Raw genomic sequence first — 14,085 nt, 5'->3', positions numbered from 1 at the left:
TAAAACAATTATCCTAAGTACTCCTCCAAACAACCCGGCGTACTGTTGCATAGGGTCATGTGATGTATGTTGTCCCACTACATACAAAATTCCAAATTAGAAATGCAGCGAAGGATGAATGAGCAGAACAAACAGCAAACACTGGCTTCCTGTGTCATCGTAGCTGCACATACGCAGTAATGCCTGTCTTTTGGTGAACTCTGGAAATTGCTCAAACAAACCTATTTCTAACAGGTTGCGGGGAAATATTGCGAATGGTGATTTGAGAAGCGTTACTTTCAAAGTAAATTTTCTTTTATGCAAGATGAATTATGTTACGTGTGTGAGAACATGCAATGAATTTCCTTAGTCACAAAAGTACGACTCTCATTCAAAACTTGACACTTTGAGGACGAGCCACTTCAATAATAATAATAATAATAATAATAATAATAATAATAATAATAATAATAATGGCTTAGAAGACCAGACAATTATGTCATCATCTAAAATTTTATGGGCACATTTGTGTTTGACGCATCTAAAGTGTTACATACACAAAAAAGCCCGATGTTATATGTGAAAGCTTAGCTTTTCTTGTAGCTATACTGTATGTATATTAATTTAAACCATGAACCTTTCCTATTTGAGTGTTCAAGCTATTTAATAGTGATGTTGCTATTGGTTGACATCATAAAGTGTCATATGCTCTGAATATCTGCTGTCATTTGCTGGCGAGATGGATGGCATGAGCTATGATTGGCTGATAAAAGCGCATCGCAGTCTCGATTTCAGTGCTTCGGAAACTAATGTGCTTGATTTGGGGGAATTCATATTTATACTTTCATGCAGCGTATATGTTGTTACACATCATATCTTTACAAGAAATGTTTGTCTGTCTGCTGGGTTCTGGGTCCTGAAGCACGGGGAAGTTCTTTGCCGGTGTATAAAGCCTTTACCGTTCAAAGGATGGTAAGTTTTACAGTTCCAAGGGAAAGTAAGTAAATTGTCACCTAACTGGAGAAATGTATTTTCACCCAGGAAAAAGTATATTTTTAACTGGGAAATCCAGGAAAAATTGGTAATTTTTTGTTTTCCTTTATCGGCATATACACCCTGTATAGTAGATTATCATGCCAGTAGCTAATTTGAAATGTTACATGCTTAACATTGTATTCTACTCTTGTGTTTCAGTATGCTTATTACCTGTTGGAACAAACTGTGTTGCTACTTTAATTATTCTACTTCAAATTAACTTCCATCATCAAATTTAAAATTCAACGAAGTCTATATTTGGTGGACTGCTTTGTCTAATGAATGAAGATGATGTAGTTCTGGTCGTAAGGCCAAAGACTGGTTTGATGCAGCTCTTCATGCTAATCTACCCTGTGCAGGCCTTTTGCACTTTCTCTGACTACTGCAGCCTACTTCCATTTTAACCTGCTTACAGTATTCAGTCTGCCTTGGTCTCCATCCACAATTTTTACATCCAGCACTTTCTTCCATTACCAAATTGACAAATACTTACTGCCTCAGATGTGTCCTATCAAGCGACTCCTTCTTGTAGTCAAGTTGTGTCACAAGTTCATTTCAGTGCCTCCTTATTTTTTATTCAATCTACACATCCAGTCTTTCTAATTCTTCAGTATAACCACATTTCAATAGCTTGTATCTTCTTGTCTGAATTGTCTGTTGTCCATGTTTCACTTCCGTGCAATGACAAGATAAATACCTCCAGAAAAGACTTCCTAACACTTGCAGTTTTTATTAAACTACTGAACTTGGTAATCCTTTGCAATGACTAGATATGTATGGTAAGTGGATATATGTCCTAGTCTCCTTTGTCCCATCTCTTTGTCCATCTCCTTCACCCTCTCCCTAATCATGACTTGTTTATCATTACTTCCAACAAAACCTAGATTGGGAATTGAAGCTGCTTAAAATAAATAGGTAAATTGGTTGGGTTTGTTGGTATACAGGATATGAGAGACCTCTCCTGGTGCTGGGTCTGTGGGGATAGTAACTTCATAGGCAGTATTTTTGCATAGTTTTAATCTGCAAGTGGATATGGTTAATAATTAGTGAACAATTCAGATTTTGTAGTAGTATTCTAATTATAAGCTGATAAGCCATAAATACAATTATGTTTTCTGCTAAAACCAACTGTGAGAAAAAAAGACGGAACAGCATATAGTTGTGGATAGAATTTTTGTTTTAAACTGTATATAAGGAGAAATAATATATAAGGGATAAAAAATTCGTCTACTGGTTTAAATGTCTGCTATCATAGTTAAATCTAACTGCAAGAAAGAAAACAAAACTACACATTTTTGCAGTGCAACCCATAGCATTTTCTTTCTAACATTCATACAAAAATTCAGCATTTACAGAAATGCTTGTCTTGCTACTGCTGGTCTACATTTTATATCTTCTGTATTTTGGCCATAACCAGTCATTTTCTTGCCCAAATAAGAAACTTATCTGTACTTTTAGTGTCTCATTTCTTAATCTAATTCTTGCAGCATCACCAGATTTACTTACAAAAAGACGTCCCCTGTGGTGCAATCGACTTTTTTAAACTATGGTGATGTGAGTTGAGATCCCGGGTACCACACGGTAGCCATTCAGCCTGATTTGCAAGTAATTGATGAAAAAAACAAAATCGGAGTTTTATGTCACACGCAGTAGGGTTAAAAAAGTTGCAATACAAAGTCTGGTTGTGTGGTATAATGGATAGGATAACATCTTCACATGCTGCAGGTTGCAGGTTCTAATGTTGTCAGATGCACAATTTTCTTTAAATCTTTATCGAAATTACTTTAATTATTATTTTTATTCAGTTACTGGTTTAAAAGTAATTTTTTATTTCTATTCCTTTGTCACATCATTTTAATCACCGAATGAACATATTCATTTGTTCCATTTTTTCTTTATATCATTCTTTTTCCAATTGGAATTTTTGTGAATATGAATTCAATAATATTTATCTATTACAATATCCAATTATTTGAAAATTCATATCAGTTAAAAAACAAAACACTTAATAACTTATCTGTTTGTGAAATGATCTAAAAAAATGTATTTTTGTTACCAGATGTGCTATTTTTTGCACAGTAATAGTCATACGAGAATTTAAAACATAACCTAAATACTTAATTGCACTATGGACAAAATAACGCAGATGAAAGAGATTTGAACCCATAACCTCCTTTATGCATAGCTGTTATCCTATCCAGTATACCATGCAACCAGACTCTATAATGCAACTTTTTCAACGCTGCTGAATGTCACACAAACTTCTGATTATTATTTATTTTATTATTATTATTATTAATTTTTTTTCAATTACTCACAAACAAGGGCCCAACAGGGTCAATGGCTGCAGTGTGATACATCACCATATAGATAGTTTCAAAAACTCGATCACACCACAGCAGGTCTCTCCTTGTTTAGCCTATATTCCATTGTTTTATTTTTCTTTATTTTATCTTCAAACTTTTTTCAAGATACTGTTCATTCCAGTTGCCTGTAGATGGCAAATAATCTACAGGAGATTATTTGCCATTTCTGACATTCTCAATGTCGTCAATAAATCCTAAAGTTTTTATTTTTTATTCTCGAACTGTAACTCTTCATTTCTTCTTTGGTCTTCTTTACTGCATACTCAGTGTTCAGATCGAACAACATGGGGATTGGCTACAGCCCTGCTGTCAGCACCTGCTCTCTTTTCAGTTGGAGTTACAGCATTCTTCCTGAAGTCTGTGGATATTTCACCTGACTCATTAACTTGCATACTAGGTAGTGTAATTTTGCTATGGTATATTCTTCCAAGGATCTCAGTAATACCAAAGGAAATTTTATGTATTCCAGATGCTTTGTTTTAACTTAGGTCTTTCAGAGCTCTGTCAGTTTCTTCTTACGTGTTCGTATCTCCTACCTTATCATCTTGTACTTACTCTTCCCTTTCTATAATATTGTCTTTAGATTTGTTTCCATTGTGTAACTGTTTTATACATTCTTTCCACCTTTCAGCTTCACTTTCTTTGCATAGTGCTGGCTTGCCAACTGAGCTCCTGATATTCATACAGATACTTCTCTTCCTTCAAAGGTCTTTCTAATTGTGCTGCAGACAGCATCCCATAGTCATGCTTGCTTGTAAAACATTGCATTTCTTCCTCTATCCATTCCGCTGTAATTTTTTCAGTATTTTATATTCGTATGCTTCATTTGATGCTCTTTTATATTTTCTCTTCGTGTCAATTCAATTCAGTACATTGTGTATTATCGAATTCTGTTGGGCCTAATTGTTTTGTTTATTTAATCACCTGGTGCCTATACTGTTCCATGTCTCAAAGATACCCATCCATCTTCCATTGTATTCCTTTCCCCTATGCTTCAGTCAGTCTTTGCTAATACTGCCTTAAAGACTCACAGCTACCACTAGTTCTTTCAATTTATATAAGTCCCGTCAGCTTAATTTCCTGCCTTTCTGCAATTTCTCCGGTTTTAAACTGCAGTTCATGATCAGTAAAATTAAATCCCCTGGAAATGGTTTGCAGTTTTATTTGTGGTTTTTAAATGTCTATCCTACCCTTGCATAATGACAATATTGTGAAAAGTATAGATTGCTTATTCACCATATATTGGAGTTGCTGAGTTGCAGGCAGGCACAGCAGGAAGACTGTTAAATATTGGAGCCTTCAGCCAAAAGGCCTTCTTCTAAAGCAGAAAACACAAATTCACACAAATGTAACTCTTGCACATGAGCAATTTCCAGCCATTGAGGCTGGACTGCATAGGACTGCATACAGCAACTGCACCTGATTTGCAATCTGTTGGTTGTGGGGGTAAGAGGGGCAGAAGAGGGGAGGGTGGCCAGTCAGGGGTGGAGGAAAGTAGGAAAGTACAGAGCTGCTTGTGGGAACATGTAGGGACTTGGTAGGACAGGGTAAAGCTGCTAGGTGCAGGTCATAGGTATGGTGGTGGGGGAGGGGGGGGGGGGAGCGAAAAAGGGGACAAGCAGAGGGGGTAAAAGACTGGTGGGTGTGTTGATGGAGTAAAGGAAGTCTGTGTAGTGATGGAGTTGGAGTAGGTAAAGTTATATGGGTGGGTGAAGGACAGGGGAATTATGGAAGCATAATATATCCAATGTTCCTGTAATCCTCCTGACCTCAACATTTTTTAGTTCCTGTCCTTATCCTCCTATCACCAACACTGCTCCCACTCCAGCACTACAAAGCCTTGTATTCCACCAACGTATCCAGTAGTCTTTTTACTGTCCTCTACTTTTCCACTCCCTTTGATACCTCCCCCCCCCCCCCCCCCCCCCCTGTCCGTCACACCTCCCTACTGCACCTAGCAGGCCTAACCTGTGCCCACTATGTTCCTGCATGCTCCCACAAGTAGCACTGTACCTTTCCCCTCCCAATCCTGGTACACTCCTCGTCCCCGCCCCAGCCTCTTTCTTAAACCCACCATCCATAGATTGCTGTTTCCATCTGGCACAACAGCCAGAGACAGTGCTCATGTGTGTGTGAGATGTGCTCTTTTGTGTGTGCGTGTGTGTGTTTCTACTTCAGAAGGAAGACACTTAAGCAAAAGCTCAAATGTACCTGTATAACAGTGTTTTTATTGTGCCTGTCTGCACAACTCAACATCTCTATATGGTGAGTAGCAATGTATTGTTTTCATAATATTTTCGTTATTCCATCCTGGATTTTCCATTGTTTGATTCTAGCTTTGTATAATCTACATGAAGCTGTGCACTGTTTATAGGAGTCTTCCAAATATACAACTTAGTTTCATGATTTTTTAAACAAAGTTTAAATTAAACAATGATGAAATGGTGCTCCATACAAAATTCTTCCAGATGGCTGCCCATTTAATTCCTTTCTTCCAGTCCATGTTCTCCTACTATATTTCTTTCTTTTCCTTTTCATGCTATTTATTCCGAGAATATCATCACAGTTAAATTTTTGTTGCCATAAACAACCTGACTAGTTCGTTTTATCTTGTCATCCGTTCTTTCACTCTCTACCCATATGCAGAGCTTGTTAGCGTGTAAAGTTCTACAACTGTGGTGGGTGTTGACTGTGAAGTTAAACATATGACATTGATTTAATTATTACCATCAAGTGGATAAATCCTTGCAATGCTTAAGTTCCACAATAAATATCATTTTCAGTCATGTCTTGTACAATCATTAATATTTGTTTTGAAATGTATTCTCCAAATTCATTTCAGTTTGTTTACAGATTACTGATTGAGTGTGTTAAAACATACCAATGGATTCACATCAACAACATTATATTCCTCATGCTGCTCCAAAAATCTTCCTTACAGTCTTATCCCATCCTGAACATTTTTTTTTTACTACGATCAGTTGTCAACTAATGTATAAAATGCATGCTTGACTGTCAGCTGATGGTCAAACATGCATTTTATGGTCAAACATACATTTTATACATTATCAAACTTATTTCAATTTATCCTCTCATTTTTCTCTTTGTGATAGACTACATTGCACAGACTGCATTAAAATTGATTCTCCTTTACCAGTAACATAAGTTTTCATACCAATGTACATTACTATACATGTTAGTGAGACAAACTTTAGTTTGAATTTCATTCACTACTTAGTCAGCCATTATATCTGGACTATCTTGAAAGTTTTATATGTAACTACAGTCAAATGAAGACTGGGACAAAGCTTTTGCTTACCAGTAACAACAATAAGTAACAGAATCACCCATGAAAACAACCAGTAAAAGGTGTGGTGAAAATAAACTGTTCAGTGTATTTATGGTTTTAAGTATCCGTGGTATATGGAAAGGCAGAACAGTAAATATTCACCCGCATATCTTTAAACGTTTGTGGTCTTAGATTTGGGGAGGGGGGCGCATGGAATCAAAACTGAAAAGGGGGGCAAAAATCTAGCAGCTGCTCATGTGTGAAATTAAAATCTAGCACCAGATAACATTCTGTGTAGGTCTACCCCATGCATCCACCTGTGTGATCTTTTCGATTTTGCTTCTCAAGCCTTCCCACTCCCCAGTAAGGGCTCAGCAGAATAAGTTGGGGTAAGATTCCAAGCAAGATTTTTGGAGCAGGGGGAGGAGTGTTCCTGCAACAACAACTGGTCCCAAGCATGCCCAGTTGGGAACAGTGAACAACTAAAATTATTAGGGTAGTGTAAAACTTTTTTCGAGAAGATTAAATGTACTGGTTTGTTGGGTTGAGTTTTTTTGTATGATACTGTCTAAATTTCTCTCTTGGACAGTTTTCTTGTTTGATACGGATAATGGTATTGTGTCTTCCTGTCATTTGTCTATCCTGCGTGAATGTGGGCAAACTATAAACAAATATGCAATTAGAACCCCAGTCTCCACTTTCCTGCTGTATTAAGTTACTCAACATTAACTCACGAAGGATGTAACTATCTTTGAAAGTTCTGAACTTCCATGCCAGAAAGTTTGCTGGTTTCATATTACAAACTGTTTAACTACCCCTCAGACTAGAGCACAGTTTTCATAGTGACTACCCTTGAAGTCTTCTATGTGAGGTGCTAGTGAGAAATATTTCCTGCAAATAAATGATTGCATATAAAAGTACTATCATTTTGCTGGTCTGTTACTATATAAATAAGCACTGCATAAATCCAAAAACCTTTGTTGCTCAAATTCTTTGTAAAACATATGTGGGATGAATTGCTTATACATTAATTTTCAGAACAATTGTTTTTTCAAATGTGTCTTCAGAAAGTTTTTTTTATTTGTGAAGAAGTGCTACTGTTGCATATTACAAAAAATTCCTCATGTTGCAAATAAGGTAGAGTTGTTATATATTCTGAAATTCACTTTTTTTTTTTTTTTTTTTTTTTTTGCCTTAATGTTCGTCTTTTCCCAACCTGTGTTCCTCTAACCTTGTCTTTTAGGGTGGAGATTTTAGTGTGTTGCAGAGTGGCTGGCTCATCCTTTTTTTTCTTTTTGCGATCAGGCAGCCTTGGCCATCTGCCACAATCTTTTAATACCTCCTACTGCTTTTTTCTTATTTTTGCACATTCTCCCCTTTTGTCTTGCCTCTTTTGTTTTCTTTTTCATTATGTTTCCCAGTTAGTTTTCCGCCTTTTTTACTTCCCAGACTCCTTTGGGGAATGGTTTTACTCCACAACCTGTTTGAATTTGGAAAAAGCGACTGATGACCCTGTGGTTTAATCCACCTCTCCACTAACCAACCAACCAACCAACCAAAGATCTGAGACCTTCAGATCATGACCTCCTTCAGCAAAAATTGAGAAGTCTACTCTAGTTTTTGGTGAATAACTCCATTTTGGTTCTGTGTCAGTTTCAACTCCTGAAACTGATTCAAAATTGAAAAATTAATTTTCTTTTTCTGTCACAATTTTATTTTCAGGCTCTCCTCCAAATTTCTTCAAAATTTCGTTGATTGTTATACATCTGAAATTTGGTCTAATTACGGAAAGCAATACAAGTGAACAATTTCATTTTAAATATTGGGTAATTTTTCAAACCCGGAGGTACATGCAAACAAGCGTTGAGATGACTGAGGATGGTACACATTAGCAGAAGTATTCAAGCCTTTATGCATTTACAATCACAGAAGATTATTAAGTTATAAAACACTTCAGACTGAAAAGCCTTTAAATACTTAATATTCAGTAATTAATTATATGCCGAAACTGCATTAGGCTATTGCTTAGTGCATACTGTGGTGGGAGCTGTTTTAATTGTAAGTTTATTTGTGATATGTGAAAGTGTGCAGCGATGAAAGAATGGGTCTCCAACAGCATTCATTTGACATAAGTTTTTCAGTTCCATTATCCCATGAGAAAGAAATTGGAAAAACTTACTGTAATATGTAGCTTGTATTTGTGGCTATTTCATTTACATAGCAAAGGCATAGTATTCTCAAACAGCTCGTTGCCTGTGTTTTTAAGTAGTTGAAAAAGTTAGTACGGCAATACTAGGATAAGTATGTGCCCTGCGATGGTAGCAATACGTAGAATTATTAGTAAGTAAACTGATGGGGCATCCAGGTTTCAGAGAATAATTCTGGGTAAGCGCAGGATACATATGAAAGATATTGTTTATAAGACTATTGTGTGGTTGATTCTTGAATACTATTCCCTTGTAAGAAATGACACCAAGATCAGGAAGTAAAGAGATTCTAAGGGCTGCTGCCAGATCTATGAGCAGTGTATGTGTGTGTGTGTGTGTGTGTGTGTGTGTGTGTGTGTGTGTGTGTGTGTGGACCCCCCCCCCCCCCCCCCCCATAATGAAATCTTACTTCCCACCACTCTGGTATTGAAAGTACCAGTGTATTGTATTGGCAGCTTGGTACTGATATGAGCTACATAATTCATCTCTCCCTTTGTTGTTACAGTTACAGTTGGCTGTGTTAGGAGGGTGCATGGATTTTCCCCCTCCTGTAGGCAGGGTAAGAGTGAACAACTGTAAAGCATTGTAAATATGTTATATTACAACACCCCCACTGATAATTCAGTTTCATCTTGCGCAGATTATTTGTGCTGACAAGTTGAAATTTTCCTTGGAGAGATTGTGTTAACCTTTTAAACCAGGAACTTGAGTACACACCAACAGACCATGAGTGTCCGCACTGGCGGTAACTCGGCCATGTGCTTAAGAGCTGCAATTTTGCAGGTAAAAGAGCATTGCCCTGCCATCTGTTGACTACTGGCGACATTACTTTATCACCCAAATGTATGTATATTTGTGATGCCACATTATTAGCATCTTCGTTGTAGAGAACTGTGTTGGCAGAAATCAGAAAATACAGCCTTTCTCATAGGAGAGATAATGGTTTAAAATCACACATAAAAATGTTTAACAACCTTGACACCTTTACTTTAGTTGCATAATAATTCAGTTTCACCACAGTTTGATTGCTTAGGATAATACAAAATTAGATCCTAGTTGGATACTGTTATTTCACATAAAATGTGTGACATTTTTTGTGATATTATTTTCCTCATGCTGACATCTGACTTGGGAGATGTGCAGTGTTTGCTTGAAATGCCAATAGGGGAAAGAAATATGCATTGAATGTATAGATTTAACTGTAAAATTGCTGACCTATTTACATAGTTGTTTTACGGATTAAGTCATCTCTGTTGCACAGACTTGCAGATAATTAATTATTTTGTGTTGTGTTGTACAAAGGAGCATTGAAAAAAAAAAAGACACTTTTTACTGGACGTGTGAGAACATCTACATCTACATCCATACTCCGCAAGCCACCTTACGGTGTGTAGCGGAGGGTACCCTGAGTACCTCTATCGGTTCTCCCTTCCATTCCAGTCTCGTATTGTTCGTGGAAAGAAGGATTGTCGGTATGCTTCTGTGTGGGCTCTAATCTCTCTGATTTTATCCTCATGGTCTCTTTGCGAGATATATGTAGGAGGGAGCAATATACTGCTGGACTCTTCGGTGAAGGTATGTTCTCGAAACTTTAACAAAAGCCCGTACCGAGCTACTGAGCATCTCTCCTGCAGAGTCTTCCACTGGAGTTTATCTATCATCTCCGTAACGCATTCGTGATTACTAAATGATCCTGTAATGAAGCGCGCTGCTCTCCGTTGGATCTTCTCTATCTCTTCTGTCAACCCTATCTGATACGGATCCCACACCGCTGAGCAGTATTCAAGCAGTGGGCGAACAAGCGTACTGTAACCTACTTCCTTTGTTTTCGGATTGCGTTTCCTTAGGATTCTTCCCATGAATCTGTCTGGCATCTGCTTTACCGACGATCAACTTTATGTGATCATTCCATTTTAAATCACTCCTAATGCGTACTCCCAGATAATTTATGGAATTAACTGCTTCCAGTTGCTGACCTGCTATTTTGTAGCTAAATGATAAGGGATCTATCTTTCTATGTATTCGCAGCACATTACACTTGTCTATATTCAGTACACACAGTTTGTGTGTGTGTGTGTGTGTGTGTGTGTGTGTGTGTGTGTGTGTGTGTGTGTGTGTGTGTGTGTGTGTGATACATGTTTTGAGGTGGAAAAATTGAAAAGGTAAAGAAATTTAATGTGATGTATATGTTTCAGGACCCAGAAAATAGTTCTGATGAAAGCACGCAAGACTCGACTAACGGAAAAAACTTAACTGGGCCTGCTGATGCACTGGATGATACTACTACATCGTTCACAGAAGACTCACTAGACAAACCCTCAACACCAACTGTTGGACCTCTTTGTGATGAAACAACCAATGACTCGGTTGCTACCACAGATTCAGGCACGAACGATTCTGCCGCAATTGCAACAGCAATTGTAGCTTGTAACAACAAGAGAGGAAGCATTTCTAAAGCAGATACAGAGGAAGGAGATGAGACGACTAGCAGTCTTGAAGAACCTCCTGCAAAAAAAAACGAAAATTGGAGAAGAAAAGTGACACAAGTATAATATTTTCTAATAATTTTATTGAAACTCATAGTAAGACAGTGTTCCAGTCACAAATCATAAGTAAACTTTTCTAATTGTATCACAGTATCAAGGGAAAATGTACCATTGTGGTTTCATTATCTCAGTATACAGTAAAGTGATTTTTTTAGTACCTTACTAAATAAAATCAAATTAGAGACTGAAGTAAAAGAAAAAGCACACAAAAACAAAACATCTCTACCTGAGTTTCTTTCTCGTATTGGTGTAAAAAGGAACAGTCACATACACCATACATAATGTTAGTGTCATTTTCTCTTTCATCAGGCATCAGATTGATAGGTTTATGTAATGTGTAAAATATGGTGCAGAAAAGTGCATGATGAAACTCCTCAGATAGTTTTTTAACATTTTGAATATGGTGGACGTTGTGAATGAGGTGTAAAGGAGCAGAGGATTTTCTCCCTACTGTGCGCCATGTGCAGAGCTGCACGCTACTGTATTATTAAAATGGATGTGTTTTATGTTCACTGTTGGAAACCCATCTTATGCAGTTGTTAACGCATTGCAAGGAGTCGGAAAGAAAACTATGATGCATGAAGAGTAGTAATTATTTTTGTGTGTGTACTATACATTCCAGCATTCTTAGTATTTTATCTGCATGTCCATTATTATTATTATTATTTTTCACTCTACCATTTCCTTTTCAGGTGAATGTCTGAAAAAAGCCACTTTTCATGTTTTGTGTGTTTAAATAGTTAATAATAATTATTATTATTAAAACGGTTCCTGCAGCCAGGATGAAATCACACATTGCTTTTCAATTCCGTTGTTACATTAAATGTTTCATAATGGTCTAGTCGAAATCCTAGTTGATGTAAATGAACAATTGCAAAAACAAAATTCATTTTCTGATGCACCAGCTACAACCATGTTGTCGTGATGTTCAACAGTTACATTACATTGTGGAGCTGTGTGTCCTTTCCTAAAATTTCTTTGGTTGTTCAAGTGAATATGAATTTAAGAGATCAGATATTGAGAACCACCTGCAACATTACACTTAATAGACCTGCATTACGTATTATAATATTTGATAAAAAGGTTGTAAATAAATTATTTTCATTGGTAATTTTACAGCAAACCATTGCAGTTTATACAGTTCACTTTGTGTATTGTAAAAATATTGGAAGTTAAGTGAGATAAGTAAAATATCACATGTTGCCTGTGTTCTGATACATCTTTTTGTATCTAATATCTAAAAAACTGCAAAGTATCCCCCCACCCCAACCCTCTCTCTCTCTCTCTCTCTCTCTCTGTCTACCTCCCCCCCCCCCCCCTTTTCCCTCTCTCTCTTCCATTGCAAAAATTTCTCGCAAATCAGGGATGTTTCTGTGTAGTTTCTCATTTTTAATGTAAAAAAAGAGTGGTGGTCTGGATGCCCATATGCTTACATGCTCATGTGTGTGGCACGCACACACACACACACACACACACACACACACACACACACACACACACCATTGCTGTTTTCACTTTTCACACTTCCAGTCAAACATTTGAGAAGCCTTTCACTACAGCTTGTGCATTACACAAAAAAAGAATTAGAATTGACTAGCTGAATAATGATATTAATAAGAATAGTAATGTTATGGTAATTATAGGTTGCCAGTGTTTGTCACAATTCCTGCATTCTTTTCTCTGTTCTGTTGAAATCAGCATTTACAGCTACACTTGTAAACTTTATCTTTCATGTTGATTGTAATTTTATGGCGAGTTCTGAAAATTTTCTTGTTAACATTAATCTTCAAATATCAGCAATACTTTGCAATTATTTTATTTTATTTTTTCCTCTGAAACAGCAATTTCTCAACTAAGATTAATTTTCATGTGTGTTTTAATTATTAAACACCAGCCTGATTGGTAATAACACATGAAATATTTTCATCAGCAAGTAAGCAAGGTTGGTTCAAGATCACTCCATCACGTGCAACTCGGTTGAAATACAAATGTACCCACTTGGAAGATACATGGTTTTGGTGTTGAATCATTGTATATATGTCAGTACACAGAGTTTTGTTTTTTATTTATGATATTGTACTTAAGAATTATAAAAATACCAAAATTAGCTTATAATTTTTTGCTGAAAGCAGAGAGTAAAATTATGAAGCCAGAATTGTGTGATGAAATGAATTTATGTGAATGAGTTTTCCTAACACCCTTGTTTTTCCTACCTGTATGTGTTTTAGAAAATTACTGAAATTTTTTTTATATTCTGTTAGCATTCCAACACATTTGTCATACAGGAATGTAAATTAATAGAAAAAAAGAGAGAAGAAACGAGGAGTAATCAAAACTATCAATGAGTCACATTATAATGTCTTATGATAAAACATAATGTCCACACAGTGGCAGTTTCTCACACTTAATTTTTGGTGAACTCGCCATGTCAATAGTTCATTTCTTATGGAATGTGTGTAAGCTATCTAGGTGCATTTGAGGCATGGAGAAAAACCCAAATAAAGTAGTAATGGGAGAATATGTTTCTTCCACACATAACACACTTTTTCCTCATCTGCCTCTGTGCAACATTTTTAGTGTCATTTTCAATAATCTTACTGGTGCATCTGTCATTTGATTTTACTTTATCACTGTTGCAAGTGTGTTTATATGTCAGTAGCACT

At 36.6% G+C, this 14,085-nt stretch overlaps 1 protein-coding gene across 1 annotated transcript in view; it reads left to right on the top strand.

Annotated features, from left to right (window-relative positions):
• Window positions 1–13,577, top strand: part of LOC126457677 (uncharacterized) — a 40,958-nt gene extending 27,381 nt beyond the window's left edge. Inside the window, exon 6 of the mRNA XM_050094181.1 lies at window positions 11,072–13,577. Within this exon, the coding sequence (XP_049950138.1) occupies window positions 11,072–11,428 (357 nt within the window). The 3' untranslated portion in view covers window positions 11,429–13,577. The remainder of the gene's footprint in view (window positions 1–11,071) is intronic.
• The last annotated feature ends 508 nt before the right edge of the window (window positions 13,578–14,085 follow it).

Source organism: Schistocerca serialis, chromosome 2 (assembly GCF_023864345.2).
Source record: "Schistocerca serialis cubense isolate TAMUIC-IGC-003099 chromosome 2, iqSchSeri2.2, whole genome shotgun sequence".
NCBI lineage: Eukaryota > Metazoa > Arthropoda > Insecta > Orthoptera > Acrididae > Schistocerca > Schistocerca serialis.
This window is presented reverse-complemented; position numbering and strand designations above follow the sequence as displayed.